Source organism: Myotis daubentonii, chromosome 15 (assembly GCF_963259705.1).
Source record: "Myotis daubentonii chromosome 15, mMyoDau2.1, whole genome shotgun sequence".
In the NCBI taxonomy this organism is placed as follows: Eukaryota; Metazoa; Chordata; class Mammalia; order Chiroptera; family Vespertilionidae; genus Myotis; species Myotis daubentonii.
This window is the reverse complement of record NC_081854.1, coordinates 53,295,194-53,321,928: the sequence shown is the minus strand read 5'-3', so window position 1 is coordinate 53,321,928 and position 26,735 is coordinate 53,295,194. Positions and strand designations below refer to the sequence as shown.

Sequence of the window (26,735 nt, the reverse complement as noted above, 5' to 3'; positions counted from 1 at the left end):
CTGCAGTGCCCCATTCATTGCCACTAACAAAGACAGAGGTCGCGGCCTGGGGGGCCTGGGTCTGGCAGTTGCTAAATGCCCAGAATGCTCCCTGCTCCCACCACTGCCATTCTCCACCTGCTGGAATCGCCGTGCCTGCCTGGTCTCTCTGCCGCTTCCCCTTGAGGAACAGTCTGTAGGCCAAGGAAGGCAGCTATGCCCACGGGCCCTGCCCTGCCTGGTTGCTGGTGCTTTGCTTGTCCAGCTCTGGCTCCCTCTCCCCTTGGCCTGTGCGCTCCTGCCCCCTGGTGGGAGCCAGGACAACTGCAGCACACAGGGCGGGGCGGGGTGGATGGAGGCTTTTCCTGCAACCAGAGGCCTGTGTGTGTGTGTGTGTGTGTGTGTGCACGTACTCACGCTCTCACACTTCTCTTGGCCTCAAAGATTAGAGATGGACGGAAAACTCTGAAAGGCCCATCGCAGCTCCTCCAATGGAAGGGGTTATTATTATAATTACTGTGATTATTGTTATCAAGAGGATCATGCTTGCCTGGCATCCTGTACAAAGCAGGCCCATTTCCTTCAGCCTGTTGTTTGTGTCTGAGGGACTTCATCTTTGCTCATAATAACTAACATTTGCAGGGCTCTTTGTGCTGCAAAGCTGTGTCCCATCCTTAGCCTGTCTCCGCGGCACAGACAACCCGGGGAGGTGGGAACGAACGAGAGCAGGGGCCCAGAGAGGTTAAGTGGCCTGTCCAAGGTCGCGCAGCTAAAAGGCGGCAGAGCCGGGATTCGAACCCGGGTCACCTGCGTGAACATTCCCATTCACTTCCCCACGTTTTTGACATCTCATCTCTCGGGAGGGCAAAGGCCCTTTATTAAACGTTCGCCCTTTGCTGCTGATGTTTATTGAAAAGTCCGTGTTGCCCTGAAAAGAAGGGAAGTGGTTGAAGACCTGAGTATTAGAGGTGACGTTAGGCATCCCAGTCTAGACGATGCGTACACCTGGGCACCTCCGAGTCCCGGGCAGTGAATGGCAAGCGTGTGGCCCTCATGGCTAGTGGCTCAGCTGGGCTGATGCCAGCATCCCCTGGTCACCACTTGCCCCATCCACTTCTGGTGTGACCACGTCTCTGGGAAGGGCGGGCAGGTCACACACAGAGGGACAAACACAGGAGTGAGTCCAAGGGTGGAGGCGATTATAGAGCACACCCTCCCTGTAGCCCCCCTGTGAGGTGTCATGAGGCTCTGGGTGCTCAGATTGGAGTGTGTCCCTCACCCAGCAGGAAGTCGCCTGCCCTGCCCACCCTCAGGCCCTGAGTCCCTTCTCACAGACCGGGCAGAAACCTTGGCGGCAGGCCCGAAGGAGGAAGTGTGGGAAGGTCTGGCCGGGTCCACCGGCTGCGTTCCACATTCCACAGACGGGCAGGCACGCTGAGAGCCGGGAGAGGACTGAGACTTCCCCAAGTCACCCGGCCGCCTGGGAGCAGCAGCAGCATGTGGGCCCCTAACTCATAGGCCTCGGCACTGGTTTTAGCCCTAGGCGGAGACACCCCCGCCCCGTCACCCCCTCTCCCCTCCCCCGCCTCCCCGAGCCTCTGCCTGCCTAGGGCACCCAGGGCCCAGGCCCCAGGGGCAGGCTGTCCAGGTGGATGCCCCGGGGATGCTCAGATGCTGAAGAAACTCATCTCCAACCTGGGAGGCCAGGAGGCCAGCGGAGGGTGGCCCAGGGATCGGGGGGGCTGGGGGCTGGGGGTTAGGGGCCTGGCTCTGGGCTAGCATTGTGGGCCTGGCCTGCCAGCCTCCAGGCCATCAGCAGCTTCCTTCTCAGGGCAAGTGTACAGAGGGGACCCAGCTGCCAGGACTTCCTCACTGACCTTCGGCAGCAGACAGAAGGCATGGACAGAGCTTTTGATTCTGGAAGTCTCCCCAGAAGACTTGAGTCCACATGCCTTTTGCACAGAATCTTTTGTGGGCCACACATCTCCCGGGTGCTGACCTCGTTTCCTCTGTGTCTCTTCCTCCCCAGAGGACACGTGAGGATTGCCAGCCCCTCCCACTCTCTTCCTGAGCCACGGGCCACAGGCTGGGGAGTCTGGCTCTCCTCTAGCGCCGTCGGAAGGCAGGGGGTTGAAAGGCCTTGAGAGTCTAGTAGTAACTGTTGTGCCCATGAATTAGGCCCGGATTCTGGGGGGCCCATGAGGTTAGGGCCTAGCGCACCCCACTCCCAGCCACCTCCGGGGGCTCTGTCTCACCATGCCCTCCAGCCACGAGGCAGGCAGCAGGCTCCCTGCTTTGGGGTCCGGAGAGTGCTCTGAGTGTGGTCACCCAGAGAAATGTGTGCAGACTCGGTGGACAGGGCCTGGGCTCAGGTGGCCACCTTGTCCGGCTTTGGGTTCCTCGAGAAGCCGGCCCCCAGACAAGGCGTTTATTTGAAAGGTCATTTACGGAGGCTCTGGGGAGCATGGATCTTTCTGGTAATGCGTGTCACCCTGGGTGTGGACTCCTCCACCTGGCATCGTTTGCCGTCCGAGGTGCTATAGTCGGTGGCAACCCCCAGCATCTGTGGGTCTGATCACAGAGGCCAGCCTTGGAGTCAGGCTCCTGGTCTGAGTCCCAGCTCTGCACTGACCACCTGTGAGCGCGGTCACGGTTCGACTCCCAGTAAGGGCACATGCCCGGATTGCAGGCTGGATCCCCAGTGTGGGGCGTGCAGGAGGCAGCTGATCAATGATTCTCTCTCATCATTGTTATTTCTATCCCTCCCTCTCCCTTCCTCTCTGAAATCAAATAAAAATTTTTTTCCCCAAAAAAGTAGAAAATTGTTAGCCAAAAACATTGACATTTCCCCCCAAAAAAACTTTGCAAAATGCCAGTCTTCAAAATGAATGAAAGCAGGACTGCTTGGGGGTATTGGAAGGTGTAGAGTAGAGCCCTTCCCATTCCCTCCTGCCCACAGAAGCCCCAGAGCTGTGCCAGCTCTGGGAGTCCCCAAAGGCTGGCACGGCGACACTGGTCCCCGAGGGCCTAGGAAAGCAGACTGCGCCCATATCCAGAGGCAAGGGGTGGGGGGAGGGGAAGGTGTTCAGATAGTGGCCCGCTTCTCCTGCCCAGGCCTGGGGCTGAGCATTGTCCCGGTGCCCTGGCAGGTGCCCGGCCAGACTTCCTGTTCCCACCGAGCCTCACAGCCCCACCCGTCTCCTCGCAGGCTGACGCCAAGATGGTGTGCGACGTGGTGAGTCGGATGGAGGACACCGAGCCCTTCTCTCCGGAGCTGCTGTCTGCCATGGTGCGCCTCTGGGGCGACTCGGGGATCCAGGAATGCTTCAACCGCTCTCGGGAGTATCAGCTCAACGACTCTGCCAAATAGTGAGTGACCCGGGCGGGAGGGCGGCCGCCAGTGGGACAGGGACCGCATGGAGGGCAGGGCTTGGGTGGGGCTGAGGTCAGAGCCGCTGGGACAGCCAGCAGGACCCAGGGCCAGTGCCGCTGAAACTCAGCCCCTCCACGCGCTCCCAGAACCCACGTCATCCCCGCCCCAGACACTTGGGGATCCTCCCCCGTGGGCTGTGTGCGGCTCCTGCCCCCCGGCACCAGGAGTGGATGCCTCGCTGGCCCTGGGGGAGCCCAATCCTGATTTCCCAGATCCCATCCTGGCTTTGGGTTCAAACCTAACCCCTACAGACCCCAAAGCCTTCCAGGTGCTCGGCCTGGGCGGGTGGGGTGCAAAGGCCTGGTCCGTCTCCAGAAGTGGGGGGCATGATGCGGAAGACCTGGTCCCAGGCAGGCCAGCCACTGCCCCCTCTGTGACCTAGACCCTCCCTTCCCACGGACCCCTGGGTAAACTCTCAGCAGGTTTAGCAGGGCGGGCAGATGCTCGGGGCCTCTTGGAAACACTATAGAGACTCGAGTGTGGACTCTGGGGCCAGATGTCCAGGTTCAAGGCCCAGCTCCCGGCCGGGCAAGGTGCTGACCTCCATTGACCCTCAGCTCTGTAATCTGTAGAAGAGTACATTTAGCTTGGAAATTAAAGATGCCACTTGGTCACACATGAAGAACAGAGGCCAGGTGTTGGCCATTATCGTTTTGTCACGAAGCAACGACAGAGCAGCATCATAAGCCTGTTAGCCTCATTGGAGAGTCTGGTCTCGTCTGAGCGTCCCTGGAGCCGTGCACAGAGGCCCTCGTGGTCTGAATTAGAGGCTCTTCGAGGATGTGCGGCCACCCTCCCACCCCCACCCCTGGCCCTGGACAAGGTGGTGCCATCATTCCCTCCGTGGCCTTCGAGGGGCCCTGGGGGGGACCGGGTTCTGAAGAGGGTGGCCCAGCAGGCCCCGAGCTGTGCCTACAGCCTGCCCCACGGTCCCCTGTGTGTTGCCGTCCCCAGCTACCTGGACAGCCTGGATCGGATCGGGGCCAGCGACTACCAGCCCACCGAGCAAGACATCCTCCGAACCAGGGTCAAAACCACCGGCATCGTAGAAACCCACTTCACATTCAAGAACCTTCACTTCAGGTGAGGCCCGGGGGACTTGCGAGCCCCAACCAGGGCGCCGGGCCATGGGCAGTGCCAACCCCTCAGCCTCAGCCCCAGATAGAGGCCTGCCCCTGGAGCTCTCGCGTGGGGACAGGCAGGTAGCTAGGAGAAGGGACCTGTCTGTAGGTCTGTTTCCCACCAAGTTCAGGGCGGGGTCAGCAGGAGGACTTCCCGGAAGAGGGGTCCTAGAGTGGGGCTCTGAGGCACGGGGAGGGAAGCCCGTCCCTGGTGACCTCTGGCGGGGGGGGGGGGGGGGGCGGAGAAGGTGGGTCACCTCCCAGGACACCTTGTGGGGAGGGGTGGGGGTGAGCCATGGGTAAGCCCAAACAATAGCCGTGAGACCCCCAAGGATCCACGTAATCTCAGCTGGAAAGGGCTTAGGGATCCGCTGACGCACTTCCCAGCACATCTGGGGAAACTGAGGCCTGGGAGGAGCAAGGCTCTCCCTAAGAGCAGAACACAGCGGCTCTGAGCGCCTCGGCACGGGAGCCCGAGGTGTGCGGCTGGACTTCTCAGACACTGGCGGGAGGTGGCATGGCCACCTGGGGTGACCTCGCACCCTGAGGCCTGGGAGCCCCTGTCCTGCCCCACATGCCTATAGGTCTGATTCCTGGGTGTCGGGTGGAGCAGGGGAGACACAGGTAGAAGCCTGTGTCCTGGCCAGGTGAGGCGCACCCTTAGGAGGGCAGGTGTTGGACTCCCTGGGTGCAAGCACAGCCCGGGGGTGGGACAGACCGCAGTGAAGGCCGCCCCACCCCCTGAACGGCTGTGTCGGTCTTTGAGCACCGGGAGCGGGGCTCCTGGGGCTGCTCGGGGCAGGTGCCAGCCCCTCCTCCTCCTCCGGCCCCAGAGCTTGACCGGGCACCCCCTCCCACCTGCCCGGGCCCCACCGCCCACCACCCCAGCTTCCCTGTCTCCCCGCAGGCTGTTTGACGTCGGGGGCCAACGGTCTGAACGCAAGAAGTGGATCCACTGCTTCGAGGACGTCACGGCCATCATCTTCTGTGTCGCGCTCAGCGGCTATGACCAGGTGCTCCACGAAGACGAGACCACGGTGAGTGGCCTGTGCCCGCCAGGTGTGAGCGCAATGGGGCAAGACCATAATGAGTGGCCCGTGCCCACCAGGCGTGGGCGCTATGAGGCGAGACCACGGTGGTGGTCCATGCAGCTCCATAGCGGCTGAGGTTCCCGTGGTTGGGGGAATGTCTGGTGAGGCTGGTACAGAAAAGGCAGCCACAGGCCGGCAGCTTGGGCGGGGGCTGTGGGCGTCTGCTCACAGGCACCCCCCCCCCCCCGCCGCCGCCCCCCCCCCCCCCCCGACTCTGGGTCTCAGGCAGTGAGTGCCTCTCCGGTAAACAGGGCAGAGTCTGAGGGCAGCAGGCCAGGCCCAGAGCAAGCCAGTCCTCGAAGAATCGGGGGCGGGGGGTGGGGGGCGGGGGGGCGGGTGTCCGGCAAGAATGTGCGTGAGACGGAAACAGCGGTTCTTAGGCCTGACAGCCGTCCTGAGGTTGGCTGGGCTGCTCCCCGGAGAGGCCTGCGGGGTGGGCGGCAGGCAGGGAGGAGGGCAGGGCGGCGGGCACCTCCGGAGGAGACCAGCCCAGGTTCCTGCCTCTGATGTGCGTTGTGTCCCATCTGGGGCCTCAGAGTGGCCATCTGGCCTCAGCGGGGGTCGCTCAGCTGGCGAGGGTGCTGCGTCGCTCTGGTCCTAGTCCTGGTTTGCTGCCGAATGCAGGCGCACCCTCTCCGCCTCGGTTACTGTTACCTGCCAAAGCGGGGGGCGGGGGGGGGGGAGTCGTACCTACCTGTGGGGTCACTGGCGATGGACTAGAGCGTCCAGGTGAAGGTTCCCGGCATGGCCGCGCCGAGTTGGTGGTTGTCCTGACCTGGGGGTCCACTGAGAGTCCCTGTCTGGTCTCCAGCCCACAGGGCGGGGGGCCTGCTCGCACAGCCTGCCAGGGAAGCCGGGTGCTGGTGTGGTCCACCCCGAGGGCGCCGAGACAAGCCCACAGCACCTCCTAGGAGTGGGGCTCCTGGGCTGTGGGGTGACGCCCGTGGCATTGGTCAGCTCCTGTCTGCAACACGCACAGGCCCTAAGCCCCGAGCCTCTCGGGCAGCACTGAGGTTGGAGGGAGGCCTGCGTCATGCGGGGGGCCTGTCCTCTCTGGGTCAGTTTCCTCATCAGTCCTGCCTGCTGGTCCCCCGGCTGCAGTGAAGGTCTGACGGGCCGCGGGGTGGGGGCTGCGGGGTGCAGTGCTATTGGGAGAAGCAGCCGCCGTCCTGAGGGACCAACACACCATGGGGCTTTTGGCAGATGGGGGCCGAAGCCGCTGCCCGGGTGGGTGGCCCGGACTCGCACCACAGGCTGGTGTGTCCACCGTGCCCCTCCTCCTTCAGGCCCAGCTGCACCCCTGAGTTGGGGCTCAGCAAAGCCCCCCAGCCCTGCCTTGTCCTGGGGGAGGCGTCTGGGGCCTCAGCCGTGCAGCTCTTTCTGGTGGCGCCGTCTTCATGAGTGACCGCGGCAGGTTGTGGCATCTCCGGCGTTGGGGGTGGGCGGGGGAGAGACGTGCACCCCGTGTTGTGCTTGGACCCGACTCTCTGGCCGCACCACAGCCCAGGATGGTTCCTGGCTGCCCTCTCGATGCCTGTGCGCACGGGGCTGCCCTGGCCCCTGTGTCACTGTCCCCTTGGTCCACTGTGCTTTCCAAGCCGCCGTTCACGGTCTGAGTGACCACCCCTGTGGTCTGAGCTCCATCCACTCGGCTCACCTCTCCCTGAGGCGCCGGGAGTGGGAAGCAGGGCTGTGTGTTTCCAAGAAAGTGAAGGGCTGGAGAGTGGGTGGGGGGACGGCTTTTCTCCCTGAACGGGCCTCTCCCCTTAGGACCTGCCGGCCAGGCCTGTGGACAGCTCCAACCCAAGTCCCAGGCCTCAGGCAGGGCTCTCCCACACCTCTGCAGCAGGGCAGGCGCAGAGGGAAGTCTGGGTGGGTCTGGCAGCCACGGGGCAGAAGCTCCATGGCCCTCCGGTCCCCGTGAACCATGGGGCTGGGCAGATGCCAGGCCCCGAGCTCGGGCAGCCTTTCCCGTCTGCCTGCCCTGTCCAGCCTGGCCAGCCGTCTGCAAACTCCTCACCAGCCCTTGCTGCTGAGCTGGGCAGTGCCCTGGGCGCTTTCCTTCCATGCTCCTCCTCCTTCCTGCCTTTCCTGTCCCTCTCACTCACCTCCCCTCCTCCCCGTGTGCCCTGACTTCTTCACCGGGGCTGGAGCGGAGGGCCTGGGGGAGCCGAGGCAGGTGGGCCCAGGCCGGGGAGGGCCCCTCCTCCCCAAAGCAGCCAGCTGGACCGCCCAGGAAAGAGCAGCGCCCCTCTGGGGCAGGGATGGGCTTTAGAGCTGGACAGCAGCCCACGAAGGCGGCTCATCGCCCACAGCAGCGAGAGCAGCGCCGTTGCTACAGAACTAAGCCGACGCCCGTGTGTCCAGGACGCGCGGCTGCGCTGGGCGGCTGGGAACCGGACGGACGTGGCCCAGGGTCCAGCGCTGGCCCTGCCACTGTGTCATGAGGCAGCCGCCCGACGTCCTGCTCCTTCAAAGGGTGACGGTGGGCGCTCAGCCTGGCGCGGCTGTGAAGAGCAGCCTGCACTCGGGACTCCACGCCGCGCCTAACAACGATCGTGCTCCTCTGTCCGGGAGTGTGGCTGAAGGACAAGTTGTGGGCTACGGACTCTGCCCTGACCAGCCCCACCGGTCCCTCCCTGGCCTGAGGCGAGAGTCTGGACTGCCCAGGACAGGTGCCCGGAGGTGGCTCCTGGAGCTGGTGGCTGCCGCCCACCGCCCACTGCCCACCGCCCAGCCACCGTGTCCACCGCACCCGGGAGCCCGGGTTCTCATCCTGCCCTCGTACCCCAGTGGCCTCGGGGGCACTGGGCCTCAGCCTGCCGCAACGTCACCACCACCGCCGGCACCACCACCTACAGGGCCCTAATTTGCCAAACCAAGGCCAAATCATGAGCAGATTCTGAGAGACCCTCCAAGCCGGGCAGGTATGAAGCACCTCCCTCCAGTGCAACCACCAGCTAAGAGTTGAAAGCAGCAGGTCCCCGGGGCACCGCGGGTGACTTTGCTGTGATGCCTGCCCCGCCCACTCTCGCCTCTCACCCTCTCCAGCCGCTGGGCTCAGGCTGGTCCTCCCCCCCTCGCGTCCATCTCCAGCCACGCAGTCCGCGGTCCCTCGGTGGCCATGGCCTCTGAGCCTGCACGGGGGCCCCGGGCTGGACCTGCGTTGACTTCCCGGCCCTGTTACTGGTTGAACCAATTTTTCAGGGTTTTTCCCCCCCCTCTCTTTCTCTCATGTTTTCTGCTGGGCTTTTATCTTCCTCTCTGTTTTCTTCTGTTTTGCTGGGTTAAGCCGCTCACCCAGAGCCAAACCTCCTGCCCAGCCATGACCCAGCCATGGCCCAGCCACCCAACCCAGTCTCCACCCACACCAAGGCCACAGCAAGATCACCCCCCAGGCGCTGTCTGTCCCCTTGTGTCTGCTTCCAACTCTGGATTAATTCGAGGACCTCTTCGTCCTCGGTTAATGTGCCCCAACTGAATGCGTGCCCCCACTGAATGCGTGCCCCCCCACCCCCGCTGGCCAATCGGAATGAGGCCCCGGTAGAGGGATCTGCATGGCCCGCGGTTCCGTGTAGACGTGTTGGATAGTGGTGTGGCCCTGCCCCGAGTGCATGGTGCATGTCCTCTCCGTGAGCTGGAGACCTCGCTGCCCCAGCCGGGTCGGCCCTCTGGGGGAAGAGGGCTGGGGCAGCACTCCCCTCCCCGCTCGCCCAGCTCCACTCCAACCTGCCTGCGTGTAGAATGAGGCGGGGACCGCACCCGCTTGTCCTTGTGGGTCCTCCTGTCTCTGTCCCTCGGTGGTGCGTCCCGCCGCGTCGGCGGACATTTCCTTGGCTTGTCCCGCTGTGCGGTGGCCGCGGGGGGTCGGCCCGCGCACCGGCGCTCACCCGCCTCTCCGCTCTGTTGCAGAACCGCATGCATGAGTCCCTGAAGCTCTTCGACAGCATCTGCAACAACAAGTGGTTCACGGACACGTCCATCATCCTGTTTCTCAACAAGAAGGACCTGTTCGAGGAGAAGATCAAGAAGTCCCCACTGACCATTTGCTTCCCTGAATACACAGGTAGGGACGCAGGAGCCTGGCCGCTGGGCACCCGGGGGAGCAGGCCCCCATCTGGAGCTCAGCCTCCCCATGTGCGCCCTGAGGGTGCGCCGGATTCAACCACAGAGAAGCCAACACAAAACCAAAGGCAGCCCCCTGCACCCGCCCACCCACCCGCCCCCATGTGCTGTAGTGAGGCGGAGGGGAGGGGGGCAGCCAGTGGGGCAGCCTGGTCAGGGGAGGCAGGGCCAGAGTCCTGGCTGTGTGAGCTCAGCCTCGGCTTGGTCATCTGTAAACAGAGATGATCAGTGAGGGGGCAGCACCAACATGATGAGGGGGTTGCCACGGGGCTGAGCCCAGCAGCCCAAGCGTCCTGCCCCTGGCTCTGTCACTCGCAGCAGGTTATAGAGCCTCTCGGGGCCTCAGTGCGATGGGGATAAGCACAGTGATTGTGCAGCCCTCCCTCGCAGAGCGGCTGGGAGCGCCACGTGAGCTGGTGAACATGGAGCGCTCAGCCTGGCCGCTGCACACAGCCAGTGCTCACCAAACATCTGCTCTTCCTGTGACCATGGTGATCCTAACTTGCTGGGGTCCAACCCCAGCAGGTCCAGGGGTCCCCAAAGGTGTGGATGGAGTCGGCGAAGAAGGAATGACACGGAGACAGCGTTCAGTTGATCAGCAGCCTAGCCAGGATCTCTAGCCAAGTTCTGGTCAGGATCTCCGGCAAAGTTCTGGTTAGGATCTCCAGCCAGGTTCTGTGTCCATGTTCTCTTGCTAGGTTCTGTCTCTAGGTTCTGTCCAGGTTCTCCAGCCAGGTTCAGTCACCAGGTTCTAGTCAGGTTCTCTTGCCATGTTCTATCCAGGTTCTGTAGCCAGGTTCTGTCTCTAGGTTCTTCAGCCAGGTTCTCTCGCTAGGTTCTGTCTCTAGGTTCTGTTGCCAGTTTCTGTCTAGGATCTTTTGCCATGTTCTCTCGCTAGGTTCTGTCTCTAGGTTCTGTGGCCAGTTTCTGTCCAGGATCTTTTGCCATGTTCTCTCGCTAGGTTCTGTCTCTAGGTTCTGTGGCCAGTTTCTGTCCAGGATCTTTTGTCATGTTCTCTCCAGCGAAGTTCTTCTGTCTCTAGGTTCTATGTAGGTTCTGTGTCTAGGTTCTGTCTTTAGGTTCCTGTCTAGGTTCTGTGGCCAGTTTCTGTCCAGGATCGTTTGCCATGTTCTCTCTCCAGGTTCTGTTTCCTGTTGTCTTGTTACATCTGTATTTATACCAGTTGATTCCAATCCTATCAATCTCTATTGCAAAGGTTAGGGCATTTCTTATCTCCATTCCAGGGAGTAAAGATTATGTAGCTTAAGCGTGATTGTTCATAGTTAAAGTGATTAATTACCCGCCTGGCACTTAGTCAAGGGGTCTTATTCCCTCCCTAACTTCAGGGGAAAATCCCTACCTGGGGAAACAACCTTTCTCGGAGAGGTGACCTTGGTTAAAACACATAGTGCCAAGAAGGTGAGCAAACATATTAAGAACAGTATGCCATATATGCCAGGTCCCTTGAAACAGCAAGGATGGACCGGCTCCCGGCACTAACTAACAGCGGTCACAACACCTCCCACACGGTGGTTACGAAACCCTAATGGCCTATTGGAGGTGCGGGCGCTGCACAGGCGGCAGAGACCGGGCCTCCCTGGGGAGGGTGCTATGGTGAGGATGTTGTCATGGGTTTACCTAACTGTCGGGTGGCCGGAGCAGCCCAGGTGCCCACCAGCTCTTCCTGCTGGCCAGGGCCTGGTCAGAGAGGTGAGTGGGCATCCCCAGCCTGACCAGGCCCCCGGCCAACCTCCCCTGCCTCGAGATCAAGCCAACTACCCCGCATCCAGGCCTCCAGCCGCGTGCAGCCAGAAGTGGGTGGGACTCAGCAGCCCCACACCCCCAGCCAGTCCCCTCTTAGCTATAAGTTGGGGGTGCAGGGATCCTGCCCTGGCTGACCTCCACTGTGGCCTGGGAGGCAGCGAGAGCAGGCGGGGTGGGTCAGGCACCAAGGCTGGCTTGGCGCTGAGGAGGCCTGAGTGAGTGCCTGCAGGCCCCTCCAGCCCAGATCTGGGGAGGAGCTGTGGGCTGGCAGACCCTGGTGCCTGAGGGGCGGGAACCCCCTCCAGGGAGGCCACTCCCAGTCTGCACAGCAGCCACCCCGGCTTAGCTCCAAAATCCAGCTCCCCTTCCTGCCCTCCCTCCGAGGGTCCTGGCAGCCCTGCCCGTGCCTGGGCCCCAGTTCCTGGAGCCTGGGGGTGCTTCCATGCAAAGCTCCCAGTTCTCCCCCCCCAAACAGTGGCTGCTCTCCTGGAAACCCTCCGCCTGGGCTCCCCCAGGAGCAGAGCGATGTGCACACCCCGAGGGAGGTAGCAAGTCGGGGGCCGGATGGTGAGCCTGAGAGAGGCGAGGGTGAGGAGAAGGAGGCCAAGGTGGCTCACCGGCACCACAGTTTCTACCCACCGGGGCCTGCGCTGGGCGGTCACGGACAAGAGAGGACCCGCCTGCAGGGCCTGCAGCTGAGCGGTTGCGTTTCCCTCCCCGCGTCTGGTTTCTGCTTCGGTTGTCACCGGGAGGCCCCGCTGGTGGCCTCGCCTCACCCGTCCCCTTCCTCCCGCCTTCTCCCGCAGGCCCCAGCGCCTTCACGGAAGCCGTGGCCTACATCCAGGCCCAGTACGAGAGCAAGAACAAGTCAGCCCACAAGGAGATCTACACCCACATCACCTGCGCCACCGACACCAACAACATCCAGTTTGTCTTTGACGCCGTGACGGACGTCATCATCGCCAAAAACCTGCGGGGCTGTGGCCTCTACTGAGCCCCGGCCTGGCCTCCCGCCCGCCACCCCACCCGGCCCATGCCCCCCACCCCCGGCAACCAGAGCTCGGGCCTCTCAGACTCTGCACCAGCAAGCACGGCAGCTGGCACCGAAGGGGGAAGGACCGTCCACGGCCGCCCGGCCCCAGACATCAGAGCACATGGTGACACGGGCCGGGCAGGGTCTGAGTACCCGTGCCATGCCTGGGGCGGGCCATCCCTGCCTGCAGCACCCTTGCCAAGTGCTTTATCCTCAGGAGGGAGCCAGGGCCGCCATCGGGGCCCCGGTTGGGCAACCCCAGCACATGGTGACTCAGACTGGAAGTGCCAGGGTTGTGCAGGTGGCAGGGGCAGCCGTGGGGCGGGGCGCTGGAAGGGGAGGGGCAGTGGAAACCATCGCTCATCTTTTCCTGGGGTCTCTCTAGTCCGGGCAGCTCCGTCATCAAAAGCCAGGCCGGGCCTGGGCCTGCTGTGCGTGGGTCCGAGGGCTCAGGCCTGGGTGAGCGCCTCCTCCTCCCCCCGCCCCCCTTGGATCTCAGCCCTGGGGTGCAAGCCCTTCCTTCTCCGGGCCCTCCTTCCATGCACACCCTTGGGGAGCCCTCATCCGGGACTCCTCGTGGGTCTGGAAAAGGTTCTGGTTCTGAGACTGACTGACTGCAAAGGCATGTGGTGGACGGTGGGAGGGCTGGAGTCCCGCGGTGCCTGGACAGCGGCCAGGGAAGAGGTGGGCGGTGGGGATGCCGAGGGGAGGTAGCGCGTGTCGACGGCAATGGCGCCTCACGCCCATCCTTGCAGGCCCGTGTGACCCATCGCCTTCCCCGTCTCCGCGTCTCAGGGGGCTGCTCCGGGTGTTCGTAGCTGTGCTTCTCCTTCGGAAGTTACAGCGAATTCGACTCAAGCCGGCAGGGGCTGGGTGGACGCTGTGCAGGGGGGAGACGGGAGGGGGTGGACCCAGCCCCTGAGGCCAGTCCCCAGCTTCCCTCCTTCTTGGTGTCCCGCCAGCCCCTGGGGCAGAGGAGGGCAGGTGTCGGGACCGCCACCCTGCAGTGTGCACTGGCAGGGGCCCGGGCTGGCTCTCCCATCTACCCCCTCCCCCAAGAGAGTCCCCAGACCTCTGGAGGGGCTTCGGTAGGCATGGGTGGGGAACCTCCGGCGACCCAGGCCTGGGCTGGCCTCCGGAATCGGCACTTCGGTTGGCTGATGCCCGCGGCCCGCAGCCCAGGCAGCCCCTGTGTGCCCATGGGAAGAGCGCCTTGAGGGGGTTCCGGCTCCCTCCTCGAGCCTCTGCCCTTCCAGCCACCCCGGGCCCCCCAGGGTCACCCCTGACTGCCAGCAGCTCAGGGCCGGCCCCCGGTTCCTCCAGGCCCCCGGTTCTGGGTGGTGGCTGGCAGATGCACAGCGCTGTCCCTCGTGCCAAGTGCCTGCAGGAACGGGGGCCCTGGCCGAGCCCATCCCTGGCTCGGCTCTCTCGCTGTCGCCCAGCTTTCTGGGAAATCCCAGGGCAGCCGGCCTGCAGGAGCCACCTCCCACCCAAGTCCACCGGGTGCCCTTCCCCTCGTGCTGCTCCTGCACAGCCGCCGGGGCCGGGCGGAGGACAGGCCCCTGGAGCCAAAGACTCGATGTCCCGTCACAGGCTACCAGGCCGGTGAAGCCGTTTTGCCCAACATGGAGGACACAGTTATTTCCTGGCATCGTCACCCTGGGTGCGGCCAGCTGTGCCCCTACCTCTGCCCTGGGACCCCAGACTCAAAAGCAATCGACAAAAAGGGGGATGCTGGCCGAGCCCCACCATCATCCCAGAGGTGGAAGTCACCGGCTCTCCAGGCCCGGGGCTCCCCTCCCGGCCGCCCCCTCGCAGCACAGCGGTCAGAGCACTCCTGCCCCCGCCCTCCCCGGCCATTAGGAGGAGCTGGTCGCCTGGCCCTTCATTCATGGCCTTCGTCCCAGGCTGCCTTTCCCTCCCGGATGTGCTGCTCCATGGCTTGCGTGCTCTGACCCTCCGGGCCTGACCAGGGTGTCCCTGGCTGTGCAGGGCAAGTCCTGGAGGGGAGGGTGTCCGGGGCGAAATCCCCTCGCTGTCCTCCGCGTCGCCGGGCCACGTTGTCACCGAGGGCCCCGCCATGGGGCGTAACAGCTGGAGATGACCTGAGTGTTGGCTCCGTCGCCGGGGGAGGGGGAGATGTTGTGAGTGACGTGCTGTGGGTGGTCCTGTGCTTAGTCCTGTGCAGAGAACTGCGAGGTCCCTGAGGCTGTCTGGCCTGCCGGAGGGGGCAGGTGCCCCTGCGGAGCCTGTGGACTGTGGTCTGAGGATGGGTGGGCTCTGCCCCCACCCTGAGCAGAGAGCACCGCTCTGGGTGCCGCTGTCGGATTGTGGTCAGGCTCCCCAACCCCCAGTGCGGACGGGGGACCCTCCCTTTGGGGGGCCCTCCCTCCGGGGGGTCCTGGGGCTCCAGGCAGGTCCCACCCCAGCAGACGGAGGCCCTTGTCAGCAGAAGCAGGAAGCACCCCCCTCCCCCCTCCACACCCCCGAGTCCTAGATCCATGGCCCTCTTGGGCAGAGGGTCCCTCTGGAAGGAAAGGTTTCACCCCCCACCCCATGCACCGAGACCACCAGGGCGAGGACACCCCTTGCTCAGCAGCCAGCAGCTCCACACACCTCTGCTCCTGTAGCCCCTTCTCCCACCCCACCCCCAATCCCCGCTGCCTCCCCGCCGGCCAGGCCCTTCCCTCCTGGGCTTTCTGCCCCTCGTGGTTCTGCCCCAGCCCCCACTGCCCCCCAGGCCTCCCCCACTGCTGCTGCGGCCTCTCTGCTCTCCTCCCGCTCCCGCCCTCCCCCCCCCCACCCCATCCCAGGCAGGGGTGGGCTTGGGCGCCCCCTCCCTCTTTCCCAAACCTCTACCTTAGGTGCCAGCCGTCCCACCTCCCCATCCCGCCACCTCCGCCCACCCCACATTAACTGTAATTTTGTAACTAGAGTGACTTGTGGGTTTAATAAATCTCTAGTGGTTGTCATAATTTATTGGCTGCCGTCACGTGTGTATTAGTCACCTCCGTTAATAAAAGTGCCAGCTCTTTCTAGCGTGAGTGCGGTGTCCTGTGTCCGTGCCCAAGCCTCCGCCAGGCGCACCCACACGACACGCGTCCCGTGCCCAGCCCCAGGTTGGTCCTGGGGGCCGCCTGGTGCAGGGGGCACGCCTGCTGGGGTCCGAAGGATTCCTGTGACTGGCCGCCCTGCCCACCGCTCGGGGTTGTCTGAGGGCCGAGGCTGGTCTTTCCCGTGCAGAGCCCGCCTTCCCGTCCTTGCGTGCGTGGTGCCCGCCCCGAGCCGCTCTGGGGGGTGGGGCCCAGCTCTCCTGCTGCCCTCAGCGCCCTGAAGCCCAGCAGGCATAGGGCTGGGGGCAGACAGGCAGGTGGCTGCAAGTGGGGGTGGTGGCTGTCGTCTGGCTGTGACCTCTGGCTTCTCTCTCTTTTCTCAAATGGCACCGCCTCCCCTTGGCCCTGTATTCCGGCATCTGTTTCCTCCCGGAAGCCGGTGAGGACAAGCTGTGCTCTTGGCTCCTTGGTGATGGGCTCCAGTCTGCGTGGGGAGGGATGGCACCCCTCTCAGTGCCGTCCCGGCCGCCCCCTCCCCTCCCCACCCCCCCAATCTCCAGGATCAGCTCTTCTTTCCGGACACTCCCGAGCCCTCCCTCCCGGAGAATCCGGTCTGACTGTGCGCCGTGTCCTCTGCCTCCCGGCTCCTCCGGGCCCTATGCCACTCGCTGCAGGCCCTGCAGACGTTTGACATGTGTGCACGCTGCCTCTCCCCACCTAGACTGTGAGCTCTGGGAGAGCAGGAGCCTGTGTGGCCGGTCCTACAGCCCCCAGCCGCTGCAGAGGGCCTCGCACACATCCCGCCTGTATTGGGGGTTGGGGGGGGGTGGTGCGTGCGGCTGTGCCGGTCAGATCCTTAGCTGAGAGCTTGGCCTGGGCTTTTCCTCCAGACCTAAGCCCGGGGGCCTCCAGGGGAAGAGACCTTCAGCCCAGCCAAATGGATGCACTCCCCACTCTCAGCTCCTCACCCCGGTGGTCCCTCTGGTCCTGGGAGCGCCCTGGGCATATGTCCCCACTGTGACCCCCAGTGTCTGTAGACAAAGCGATGCTGGGACGTGTGCGGTGCCGCTGGGCGCTGGGTTGAGTGGCTGTGGACCGGGGGGGCTTTTCCTGTAGCGTCCGTGGGTGTCGGAGCATCTCTGCTCTGCTCTCCTCGGAGCCCGGTGAGCCGAGCGTGCACAGCCCCAGGCCCTGCCCTTGGCCTGCGGGGAGACCTCCACCTGCCCCTTGACGGACAGGCTCTGAGGTGGCCCGGGGCTGAGTCTCGCTCTTCCCCGAACAGGATTGTGGGGGGACCAAGAATGAAGGTGGCTGGCTGAGGCTAGGAGGGTGGTCAGATCACATGGGTTTGCCGGATCTGCTTAGCAGAGTAAAGGGACAGTGGCCGTGACGGCAGGTCCCCGAGGGAGGAGTGACCTTGCCCAGTGGCTCCCGAGAAGCAACAGAGGACACGGGCTGCCCGCCACAGAGCGAGGTCACGGGTGTGATAGGCGGTCCTGGGCCGTCATGACCCTCATTGTTTCCTCCTCTGAAGGCACTGACCACTCCCAGTGACTGGAGAGGCCTGTTACATGGCCCAGCTCTGGAGCCGGCCACCTGTGTCACTCCCGTGCCCTCTAAGGGTTGGTGAGATGAACTGGCACGAGGCGGGGGAAGTGCTGGGTGGGGTGTAGTGACCGTGGAGGACGTGTCCCCACCTTCCCCTCCTCCTCCTGCTCAGATAGGGGAAGTCGCCATGGCAACAGAATAGGCAGCTTCCTCAGCTCTTACTGTTGCCTCCTCCTCCGCCCCCCACCGCCCCCCCATCTCAGAGAATAAAGCCCAGTGGCACCCACACTGCTCTCTGCTCTCGCCCTGATTTGGCTCCGTCTTCTGACTTCAGAGGGAGACCGTAGCCCGGAATGACTCTGGGCCTGAGCTGTAGGCCCGGGGAGCCGGGTGTGAGGGGGCCATGTTCCAGGGCGAGGGCAGCTGTCCCTTCCCCTGCAGAAAGGGGTTCGTTCACAGAGAGACTCGCCCCCACACTGCCAAGAGACCCCTCCCCCCACCCCACCCTCACCCGAGTGTGCCCCTGGCATCCCACCACAGAATAAGTTGGCCTCTGCCTCGGCCTCACCCCGGCCCTGGGAAAAGAGGCTGTCCCCTGAGGGTTCTGCTTTAGTTGGAGGCCCAACACGCCATTCATTTGCTAAACGGACTTGTGTACAAGGAGGTGTGGCCGGTCCCTGGGGCTCCCCTGCGGACAGCCAGGGCAGACGCATCTCCCCCACGGGCTGCCTCCAGGTGTGACTTCCCCCAGGTCACAGGGGGGACCTACACAGAGTCCCTCACTCCTCGCAGAGGACACCCCACCCACAGACTGGGCTCAAGAGGGCAGGTCTGGACGGGAAGCGCCGAAGCCCCACTCTGGGCTCCCATCCAATAGCCACCGCCCCCAGCACACGCACATGCGCGCACGAGCACACGCACATACATGCACACGCACGCGCACATCCAGGGAGACCCTCCTGTGGCTGGGGACCTCGCAGGGGGAGAGCCCAGGTCACCGGGCCCTCAGCCTCACCCGGGAGCCATGGTTGGTCACCGTCTGCCACTGGCCCCGAGACGAGGGGCGTCGATGGGTCTGGGCGCTGGACATGGGCAGCCCGGTGCTGTGTCGCAGATCACTGTTCTGTCCGTCCGCCTCCGGAGAAGCCACGGGCCCGGGAGCGCCTCCTGAGCTGCCGAGTAGCCCAGCTCCTCTCTCTCAAACCTAATTCTTCTTCTCTCTCCCTGTCTCCGTGTCTCCTCGCTGTCTGTCCCGCTCTCCCCCTCCCGCCTGCGGCCGCAGAACCGCATGCACGAGTCTCTCATGCTCTTCGACTCCATCTGTAACAACAAGTTCTTCATCGATACCTCCATCATCCTCTTCCTCAACAAGAAAGATCTCTTTGGCGAGAAGATCAAGAAGTCCCCTTTGACCATCTGCTTTCCTGAGTACACAGGTGGGTGTCTCGGGTCCCTGTGCAGGCGGAAGCCCCACCCCTCCCAGGGACCGGGGTCCCCTGCACAGGCGAGAACCTGCGGCTCCGGGAACAGGCTGCCGGGCCAGCACGGGCTGGTGTGCAGGGCGCCACGGCTGGAGTCCAACAGGGCGAGAGGAAAACACCAGGGGGTGGCCAGGGGGTGGGGGGAAGTGGACCTTCTGATCCATATGCTTTGTGACCAGGTGACTCGAGAGTGACGTGCGAGGGTCAGGAGGCGGGCAGGACAGCAGGCTTCCCCTTCCACCCTGGTCACCTCCAGAGGAAGTCTCCTGCCTCCCCCGGTCTCCCCAGTGGCCTCCCCTTAACCTCCCCCGAGCGGCTGCTGGCCTCACAGCACCTGGGCCTGAATTGGAAAGTGTAGCCGCGTGGCCTGTGAGTGCCACACCTGCTTTCTCTACCATCAGAGGCCTGCCTGTGTCCCACCAGATCCTTCACCCCCTCCACCATCAGGCCTGCTTTTCCCTCTTCCTCCACCTCCCATCTTTTCCCAAACCAAACCCCTCCTCCTCTTCCTCCTCCTCTCTGTAGCCTCCTCCTTCCCTGCCGGCCTCTCCTCCACCTCCTCTGGGCTTTTTCCTCCCATCTGGCTCCCAGGGGCATGTATCAGACCCCACACGGAGCTCTTGCAGATGGTGGATGAGGCTGCTGGCAGAGGGAGGCGGCTGCTGTAGGCTGGCGGGCCTGGGCCACAGCCAGGGGCTAGTGCAGAGCCCAGCCTTTGACCCTCTGGACGGGGAAGCTTCTAGGGGCCCCTTTTGAACCCTGCAGTTGAGGAGGCTCTGTCGCAGGTTGGCTCAGCCAGGAACCCCCTCACAGGCAGCCCCGAGAGAGCAGGGGGCATGCATGGGCTCGGCTCCCAGGGCTACACTGGCCCCTCCACCCTTCTCCACCGCTGGGACGTGTGGCACTCACCCTCGGTGTGGAGAAAGGCCCATCGGTTGTTCTGAGCACAGCCCGTCTGTCACCGGTGTTCCACTGCTTGTCCATCAGCAAGGCTCCCGCCCACCCCAGGGTGCTAGGAGCAGGGGTGGCAGCGGCCGGGGTGGCGGCAGGCTGGGGTCGGACAGCGGTCAGGAGCATGTCTCCAGCAGGCAGGGGCACAAAAGCAGCCGCTGGAGCCAGACCGCTGCCACTTTGGGCGAGCGAGTCCCCTGGCCCCATTTCTCATCCGGGCACCCCAGTAGAAACAGGAGTGCCTACGGCGTGGGGTGGCCACAGGGGTGAGTGGAGAGCATGGAGCCCGGTGCCTGGCCTGCATCCCACTGGCCGTCTGTTACTCAGAGGATGGGGACCAAGGACGGGGGAGCTGCCGCGGAGGAGGTGGAAGGGGCCCTCTGCAGGGCGGCCCGGGCCAGGCCCAGAGGTCCCCGGGCCAAGGAGGGCGCTGCCTGCAGGCGGCCACTGCTGACCTCCCTCCCAGCCTCAGCCAGGGCCCTGCAGGACCAGTTCAGGTCTGGAGAAAGCAGTGGTGACCGATGAGTCTCAGGAGCCACAGGACCTGGCAGACCCTCAGCCAGGCAGCAGCCCAAGGCTCTTCCTTGTCCCCAGCGACCCAGCCCCATGGAGCCTGGGACGTGGCCCGCGTGGCAGCCAGTCTCACTGCTGTACAGTAGGAGGCACTGCCTGCCCCCAGGGAAGTCGGTCTGAATCTGGAAGCATCTGAGTTCTGCAGAGCACCCAGAGGGGTCCAACCCCACGTCACTTGTTGGGTGCAAACATCACCCACAACAGAGGGCAAATCGTCACCAATGAAGTAGCCCCATGGGGTGCCAAGGCCCACTGGGGGCACAGAGCAGGCTGAAGGGGCAGAGGACAGGCAGGGGGCAGGTAGTAGTTGGATGGCCAAGGTGGGCTCTGTGCCTGGCTGTTAAGGGCGAGGACGCAGCAGATGCTGAGAAGACATGAGCTGGGCATCCCCGGAGTTACTCCCAGGCACTTGCACCTCCGTCAGTGCCCTGTCTTGGCGCTCTCTGGACAGGAAGCTCCTTGATGGGGTCCACTCTGGCACTCTGTCTCGTCTTCGAGTTGCCACTCACTTGATGGCTTCACTACAGACTCACCACTTATGCTCTGATGCCAGCCCAGTGGTGGGGTTGAGAGAGAGGTTCTGCCCCACGGGCTGTGCAGAGCTGGTCTTCATCCTGACCCCCACTCCAGGGATGATCCACCCCTCCCCCCCAAACCCTCACATTTGGTTATCTGGCTGCAAAAGCCTTTGAGTAGCCCAAGCCCCAGCCTCCCCATGCAGCTCACACACACACCGCAGGAGGGTGGGGCCGGGGGGTGGGGCAGGGGAGGTATGGTCCAACCCTCAGCACCAGATGGTACTGGTTCCAAGCTCCCAGATCCTAGTGACAGAGGCTTCTTCCTTTGATGGGCTCTTAGGAGATTCTGTGTTGGTCTATATCTTATGGTGATTGGAAGTTGTCCACAGGGCAGAGCCATGTGGGCTTGGGGTGCAGCTGATTAAAAAGAACCCTTTGCAACCTCCACAGATATCCCCACCAGCCCCCAGCCAGGATCAAGGGGACAGCAAGGAACAGGGGTGGGGCCGTGGGGCCCAGTTGGTATTACACACGCTGCTAGCACCTTAAACCTCCCACCCAGGGGATACCAGCGCCCTTACGTCTGGCCACTCACCCAAGAACTAGGACTGCGTAGGGGCGCCCCAGCCCTGCCAAGTGCAGGGAGACGTGCAGGTCCACTCGACCCCCGGACCCCCTGCGACGCCAGGAGTCCTGGATGCCACCTGCCAGGCCTCCCTCAGAGCCACTGCCTTGGTTTATCACAGCAGCAGGACTGGCTTATTTTTATTTTTTTTTAAATATATTTTTATTGATTTCAGAGAGGAAGGGAGAGGGAGATAGAAACATCAATGATGAGAGAGAATCATTGATCGGCTGCCTCCTGCACACCCCCTACTGGGGACTGAGCCCACAACCCAGGCATGCACCCTGACCAGGAATCAAACCGTGACCTCCTGGTTCATAGGTCAACGTTCAACCACTGAGCCATGTTGGCCAGGCAAGCAGGACTGGTTTAGACCAGGGGTGAGCGCTGTGAAGGGCAGACCGGGGCGGGCCTCAGGGTGCTCATCCAGAAAGCAAAAGGGACCTTCTGTGGCCATTGTCCGCCCAGGGCTCCTGGGTCCATCCCGTGTGGAAGCAGTGAGACACCTTGAAAAGCCAGAAGCCGGGCGAAGGCAGAGCCGCATGTGGGTTTGGCTGTAAAATGCAGGGACGCCTTTGGAGAGGGAGAGTCTGTCTGTAGCGTCCTCTCTTCTTGGCCGTCTCACCTGCTTCTGGGAAATGCCCCCCCACCTCTGGCCTGGGGGTTCGCACCCGGTCCCCGCCAGCTCTCACCGGGGCTCCCCCGTTCTGTCTTGTTACAGGCCCCAATACCTACGAAGACGCAGCCGCCTACATCCAAGCACAATTTGAAAGCAAAAACCGCTCCCCCAACAAAGAAATTTATTGTCACATGACTTGTGCCACAGACACGAATAACATCCAGGTGGTGTTCGACGCCGTCACCGACATCATCATTGCCAACAACCTCCGGGGCTGCGGCTTGTACTGACCTCTTGTCCTGTATAGCAACCCACTTGGTAATGATCCCAGCACTCCGAAAAGCTTGCACACACACACACACACACGCACACACACACACCCCCCACTGGCAAATGCAAGTTGGTAAATAAACTTTAAAAAAAAGGCGTAACAAAAACTTATATATATATATATATACAGATATATATTAAAAAATTCTTTTTAGTTCTAGAAAGAGTTTCAGACAGAACTGACCGCCCCCCATAGATCAAGGTTTTCCAAAGTCAGCCCATGAGCATGCAGGTGTGTGCCTGTGCGCACGCTCACACACACACACACACACACACACACACACACACACACACACCACACACACACGAGCCGTGATGGAGTCCTGACTTAGGAGACCAGCCCCGTGGGTTCACCCTCTGAGACCCATTGTCTGCGAGCAGGGGGAGGCCAAATGGCCTGGCATCGGTCCAGACCCCGTCTCTGCTTCTACCCCCTGAGCTCTCGGTTCTGCCCGGCTCTCTGCAAATCCCAAAATCCTTTACAAAATGGCCAATGCCCAACCACCTCCCTGCCCTACACCCCCGGCAACAACGGGAAAATTAAGGACGCTTCTCTGTGGGTGGTGGTGGTGGTGGTTCAAGGACTTGGAGGAAGCCTTGCTCTGAGCAGTCCCCTGCCCCCTGGTTTCTCTCTTCATGCTGACCAGGCAGAGTCAGAAAAGGGAGGCTTGGTCGGCTTTGTCAGAGCAGCTGAGGGGAGGGACATGCAGGGCGCTAGGGAGAAGGGGGTGAGGGGGGGAGAAGGGGGCAGGAGGGCCCGCAGGGAGGGGCTGGATTGCAGACCGGACCACGGGGGAGGCCTCAGGGGCCTGGGCTGGGCCTCCCTGGGGTTTCTTCTCATCTTCCTCCCATGCTGCCCCATCTTGCCCGCCTCCAACACATGAGCATTGTGCCAGGGTCTGTTGGTTGGTTGGTTTGTTGGTTTTTAAAAGCAACGAAACTGGTCGGACTGGACCCCCTTATCTCTCTCTCTACAGACTGCTTCACGGACTCTCTGCTGTTGACCTTGATCTCCTGGTAGCATGACCTTTTGGCCTTTGTAAGACACACAGCCTTTCTGTATCCAGCCCCTGTCTAACCTATGACCCCAGAGTGACTGACGGCTGTGTATTTCTGTAGAATGCTGTAGAACCCGGTTTTAGTTGAGTCTCTACATTTAGAATTTGAAAGGAAAAAAAAAAAAGAACATTTCTCATGTGCTTTGTAGCTTAAAAGGAAAATGGAAAACTCACCATTACATCCATATTTCTTTCTCTCTCTCTCTTTTTTTTTTTTTTTTTGGAATAAAGAAACATACATCTGCACCTCCCCCACCATCTCACCTGGTGGCAGGTGTGGGGGCACATCCCTGCAGAGGTGCCAGGCCTACCTGTCCGCACCAGGTTTCCAGAATGTGCTCAGACCGGGCTGTGCTCTGCACCCACACCCCCCACACATACACACACACCCCCAGCCACTCCAGCTACACGCTCACCCCAGGTTTGTATAGAAAAAGCACAGCGCTCACTGGCCCGCAGCTGCCCAGAAGAATCCGGATCATATGTACAAAGAGCCCCATCGAAAACCGTTTTCCCGCCAACCCCTTTCTACAGACCCCCTTTATCATTGTTTTCAGTTGTTCAGTTTTTCTCTTCGTCCTGATGAGCCCTGTGTGCCACATACCCGGTCAGCTTTCCTTGTCTTTGGGAGTCGGGGTTGCGGGTTTTTTTCCTTTGACGTTTTCGCTTCTCGGTCTCAGATGGATGCTCCCCGTGTGTGTGTGTGTCCTCTACCTTCTCCTCTGTCTCGGTGACCTGTGTCCACTCTTTCTCACGTGGGGAGGGATGTTTGTGCCGCAGATAAAAAGAACAACAAAAAGAATCCCCCACCTTTCTTTTAAATGCCACAAGATGGAAAAGAAAAACACGCAAACATTTAACAAGCAAAGATGGAATGCAGTGTTTACACGAAAGCCAGTTTCCATGACCAGTCCTGTCATTTCTACTCTGACTCGTGTTCAAACCCCAAACCTCTTCACGGTTTCACTTTTAAGACATTTGCTGAAGACCAGTCACAGCCATTTCAGATAAAAAAGGAGGTAAAACGACTAAACACAAAAAAATTAAAAATACAGGAAAAAAAAAAAAACTTGGAGAAAAAAAAAAGCCCACGGTCTTTCTAAGCCTTTCTATTCCCAATCGGTGAGGTTTCTGTGATATCTTACACACTGCCAGTCTACTTCTCTGACTAATGGAAATTCATGTGTAGCTCAATAAAGAGAATGTTTGTCTGTACTCGGCTCCCACGCGCGGGCTTTGTTGTCACGGGACAGGGAAGGAGGGCTTGAGGGGGCCGCGGACCCTGGGGGGCTGGCGGGCAAGGCTGGAGGGGGCAGAGAGAGAACCCCCGCAACCTTCTCTGTGCCCCCCTCGGTGCCGCCATCGAGGGGAACCAGCTGGGCGCAAGGAGGGCAGAGTGGGCCATCCTGCCCATAGATGCCCGCTTCCTCCCGCTTCCTCCGGGCTCCCGGCCCCTCCTCGCGTGCAGCTGGCTTTGTTTGTTCCTGAGGGTAACGTGCAATCGAGGATTGGAAGGGGAAACAGCTGGAAGGGTGGGTAACCCCAAATCTGCTAATACAGGCTCCCGTTTCTCCTATTCCCAGTGCTTGCACCGCAGTGGGAGAATGGATGGTCCCAAGAATGAGCCAAATTGCCTGGACCCTCTGCCCCCAACCGGACATCTTTATTTTTTTACATTTTGTTCTTGATTTCAGAGAGGAAGGGAGAGAAACATCAATGATGAGAATCATTGATCGGCTGCCTCCTGCACGCCCCCTACTGGGGATCCAGCCCGAAACCCTGGCGAGTGCCCTGACTGGGAATCGAACCGTGACCCTCCTGGTTCCTAGGTCGATGTTCAACCACTGAGCCATGCCGGCCCGGCCGCCTGACCATCTTTAAAGGCCTATGTTACTGCACCCGGGTGCTGGGAAGCCCCCTACAGGCCAAACACACAAGGGGCGACTGAGATCAGCACGCCTGGCACCGGAGCCCAGTGCTGTCTCCCCCGGGGCGGCAGCCTCACCTCCGCTCTCCCAGGCTGCCAGGTGTTTGCTGTGGTAACTAGCAAATCGGTTGAGACCGAGACCTGGAGGGAAGGAGCACGGCCCATCCAAGTCCTTGCGTCACATCCACGGATCGCTTATTAGCCAGGCAGGCAAGTGCTGCACCGTGCGGTCCAGGGAGAGAGGAGGGCCCCGGAGGTCAGGCCAGCGGGACCCTCTCCACACCCCAACAGATGGGAACGGCCGGGCCGGGGCAGTTCCAGGGCTTGTGAAGCTAGTGGAGGCGGGTAGGGGACGATACTGCTGCAGACGGATAACAAGCCAGTTCCCTCCTGTTACAGAGAGCCAGCTGGCCCTTGTCAGCCAGGACCAGCCTGCTGGTCAGCCAGGCCACACCAGTGCTTTTCCCACCAGCCCCCCTCACCCCAACTTACCTGCACAGGGAGGCCCACCAGCTCTGTTGATGGGAAGGTTGCACTCCCGGCCACAGCTTGGCCGTGACCGTCGGCATATGGCATCACTGAAGTTTGCCAAAAGTGAGCCGTGTCTGGCAGGGTTCTCTCCCAGCAGAGCTTTCGTGGCCTCATCTTCCTTAAAATGAGTCAGGAACATGGTTTGAGGAGAGGATGAGGGGGGACCCATGCAGTTAGAGCGAGGAGCGTGGGGTCGAGCCCAAGGGGCTCTAACGCCCACTCCGGTCTGGACCCACTTCTGGGCGATGGGACGAGGCTTCCAGACAGAGGGCGTCCGGGCAGGCGGGCGGGCAGGTTATTCTGGAACAAGCTCGGTGCAAAGCCGTGGTTCCTTTCACCTGCTGGGCCGTTTCCGCAGGGCTCCCAGCTCCCCTCCCGTAATGGGGAGAATCACCCGGGAGAGGACATCTGCTGGCACACTGGGTGCCCAGCTCAAGCGGGAAATGAGGTCCAGGTCCAGTGGCCACCTGGGTACCTAGGACTCCAGCAACACAGAACGTCCACACAAAAGCCTCAAAACTTGGGAGGGTGGGGGGAGGGAACCAAGACCTCAACAAAATATGACCCTAAAGAAGATAGACGGCGTAATATAGACTTCCAAAGCCCACAGGCTCCCTGACCTGGAGGCAGCCAGGGCAGGGAGAGGCCATGGGATAGGGTCCTGAGGGGACCCTGGTCTAGCTCCTGCCACTGCCCTTGGCGTCTATCCCTGATGCCCCCAGAAGTGACAAAAGCCGAGTGGGTCGTACCCAGAATCCTTAGCTGTCCAGATGCAAAATCTAGCCGTGAGTCTAGGACCTCTCTCCTGGGCCACTCAACGCTGTGAGGCACCACACCCGGCTTCCATCAGTCACACTGCGAGGTGCCAGTGTCTCAAGACCTCAAACTGCCTTCAAACAATTCCTCTTCTCACACATCTGAAACGTAATGTCATCTTTAATCGCGCAACCTGCAGGGTGTAGGGATGGAAAGCCC

General features: G+C 62.0%; 1 protein-coding gene across 2 annotated transcripts in view; it reads left to right on the top strand.

The window, feature by feature from the left end:
- The window catches only part of GNAO1 (G protein subunit alpha o1), a 115,959-nt gene extending 92,439 nt beyond the window's left edge, over positions 1-23,520 (top strand). The window contains exons 4-9 of one of the 2 annotated variants that reach the window (XM_059668010.1): positions 3,188-3,348; positions 4,367-4,495; positions 5,441-5,570; positions 18,430-18,583; positions 22,017-22,232; positions 23,222-23,520. In XM_059668010.1, coding sequence (XP_059523993.1) covers positions 3,188-3,348; positions 4,367-4,495; positions 5,441-5,570; positions 18,430-18,583; positions 22,017-22,204 — 762 coding nt within the window. In that variant the 3' untranslated portion in view covers positions 22,205-22,232; positions 23,222-23,520. Of the gene's footprint in view, positions 1-3,187; positions 3,349-4,366; positions 4,496-5,440; positions 5,571-9,536; positions 9,691-12,319; positions 17,259-18,429; positions 18,584-22,016; positions 22,233-23,221 lie in introns of those variants that run through there. The other variant, XM_059668011.1, reaches the window with a different exon arrangement.
- The last annotated feature ends 3,215 nt before the right edge of the window (positions 23,521-26,735 follow it).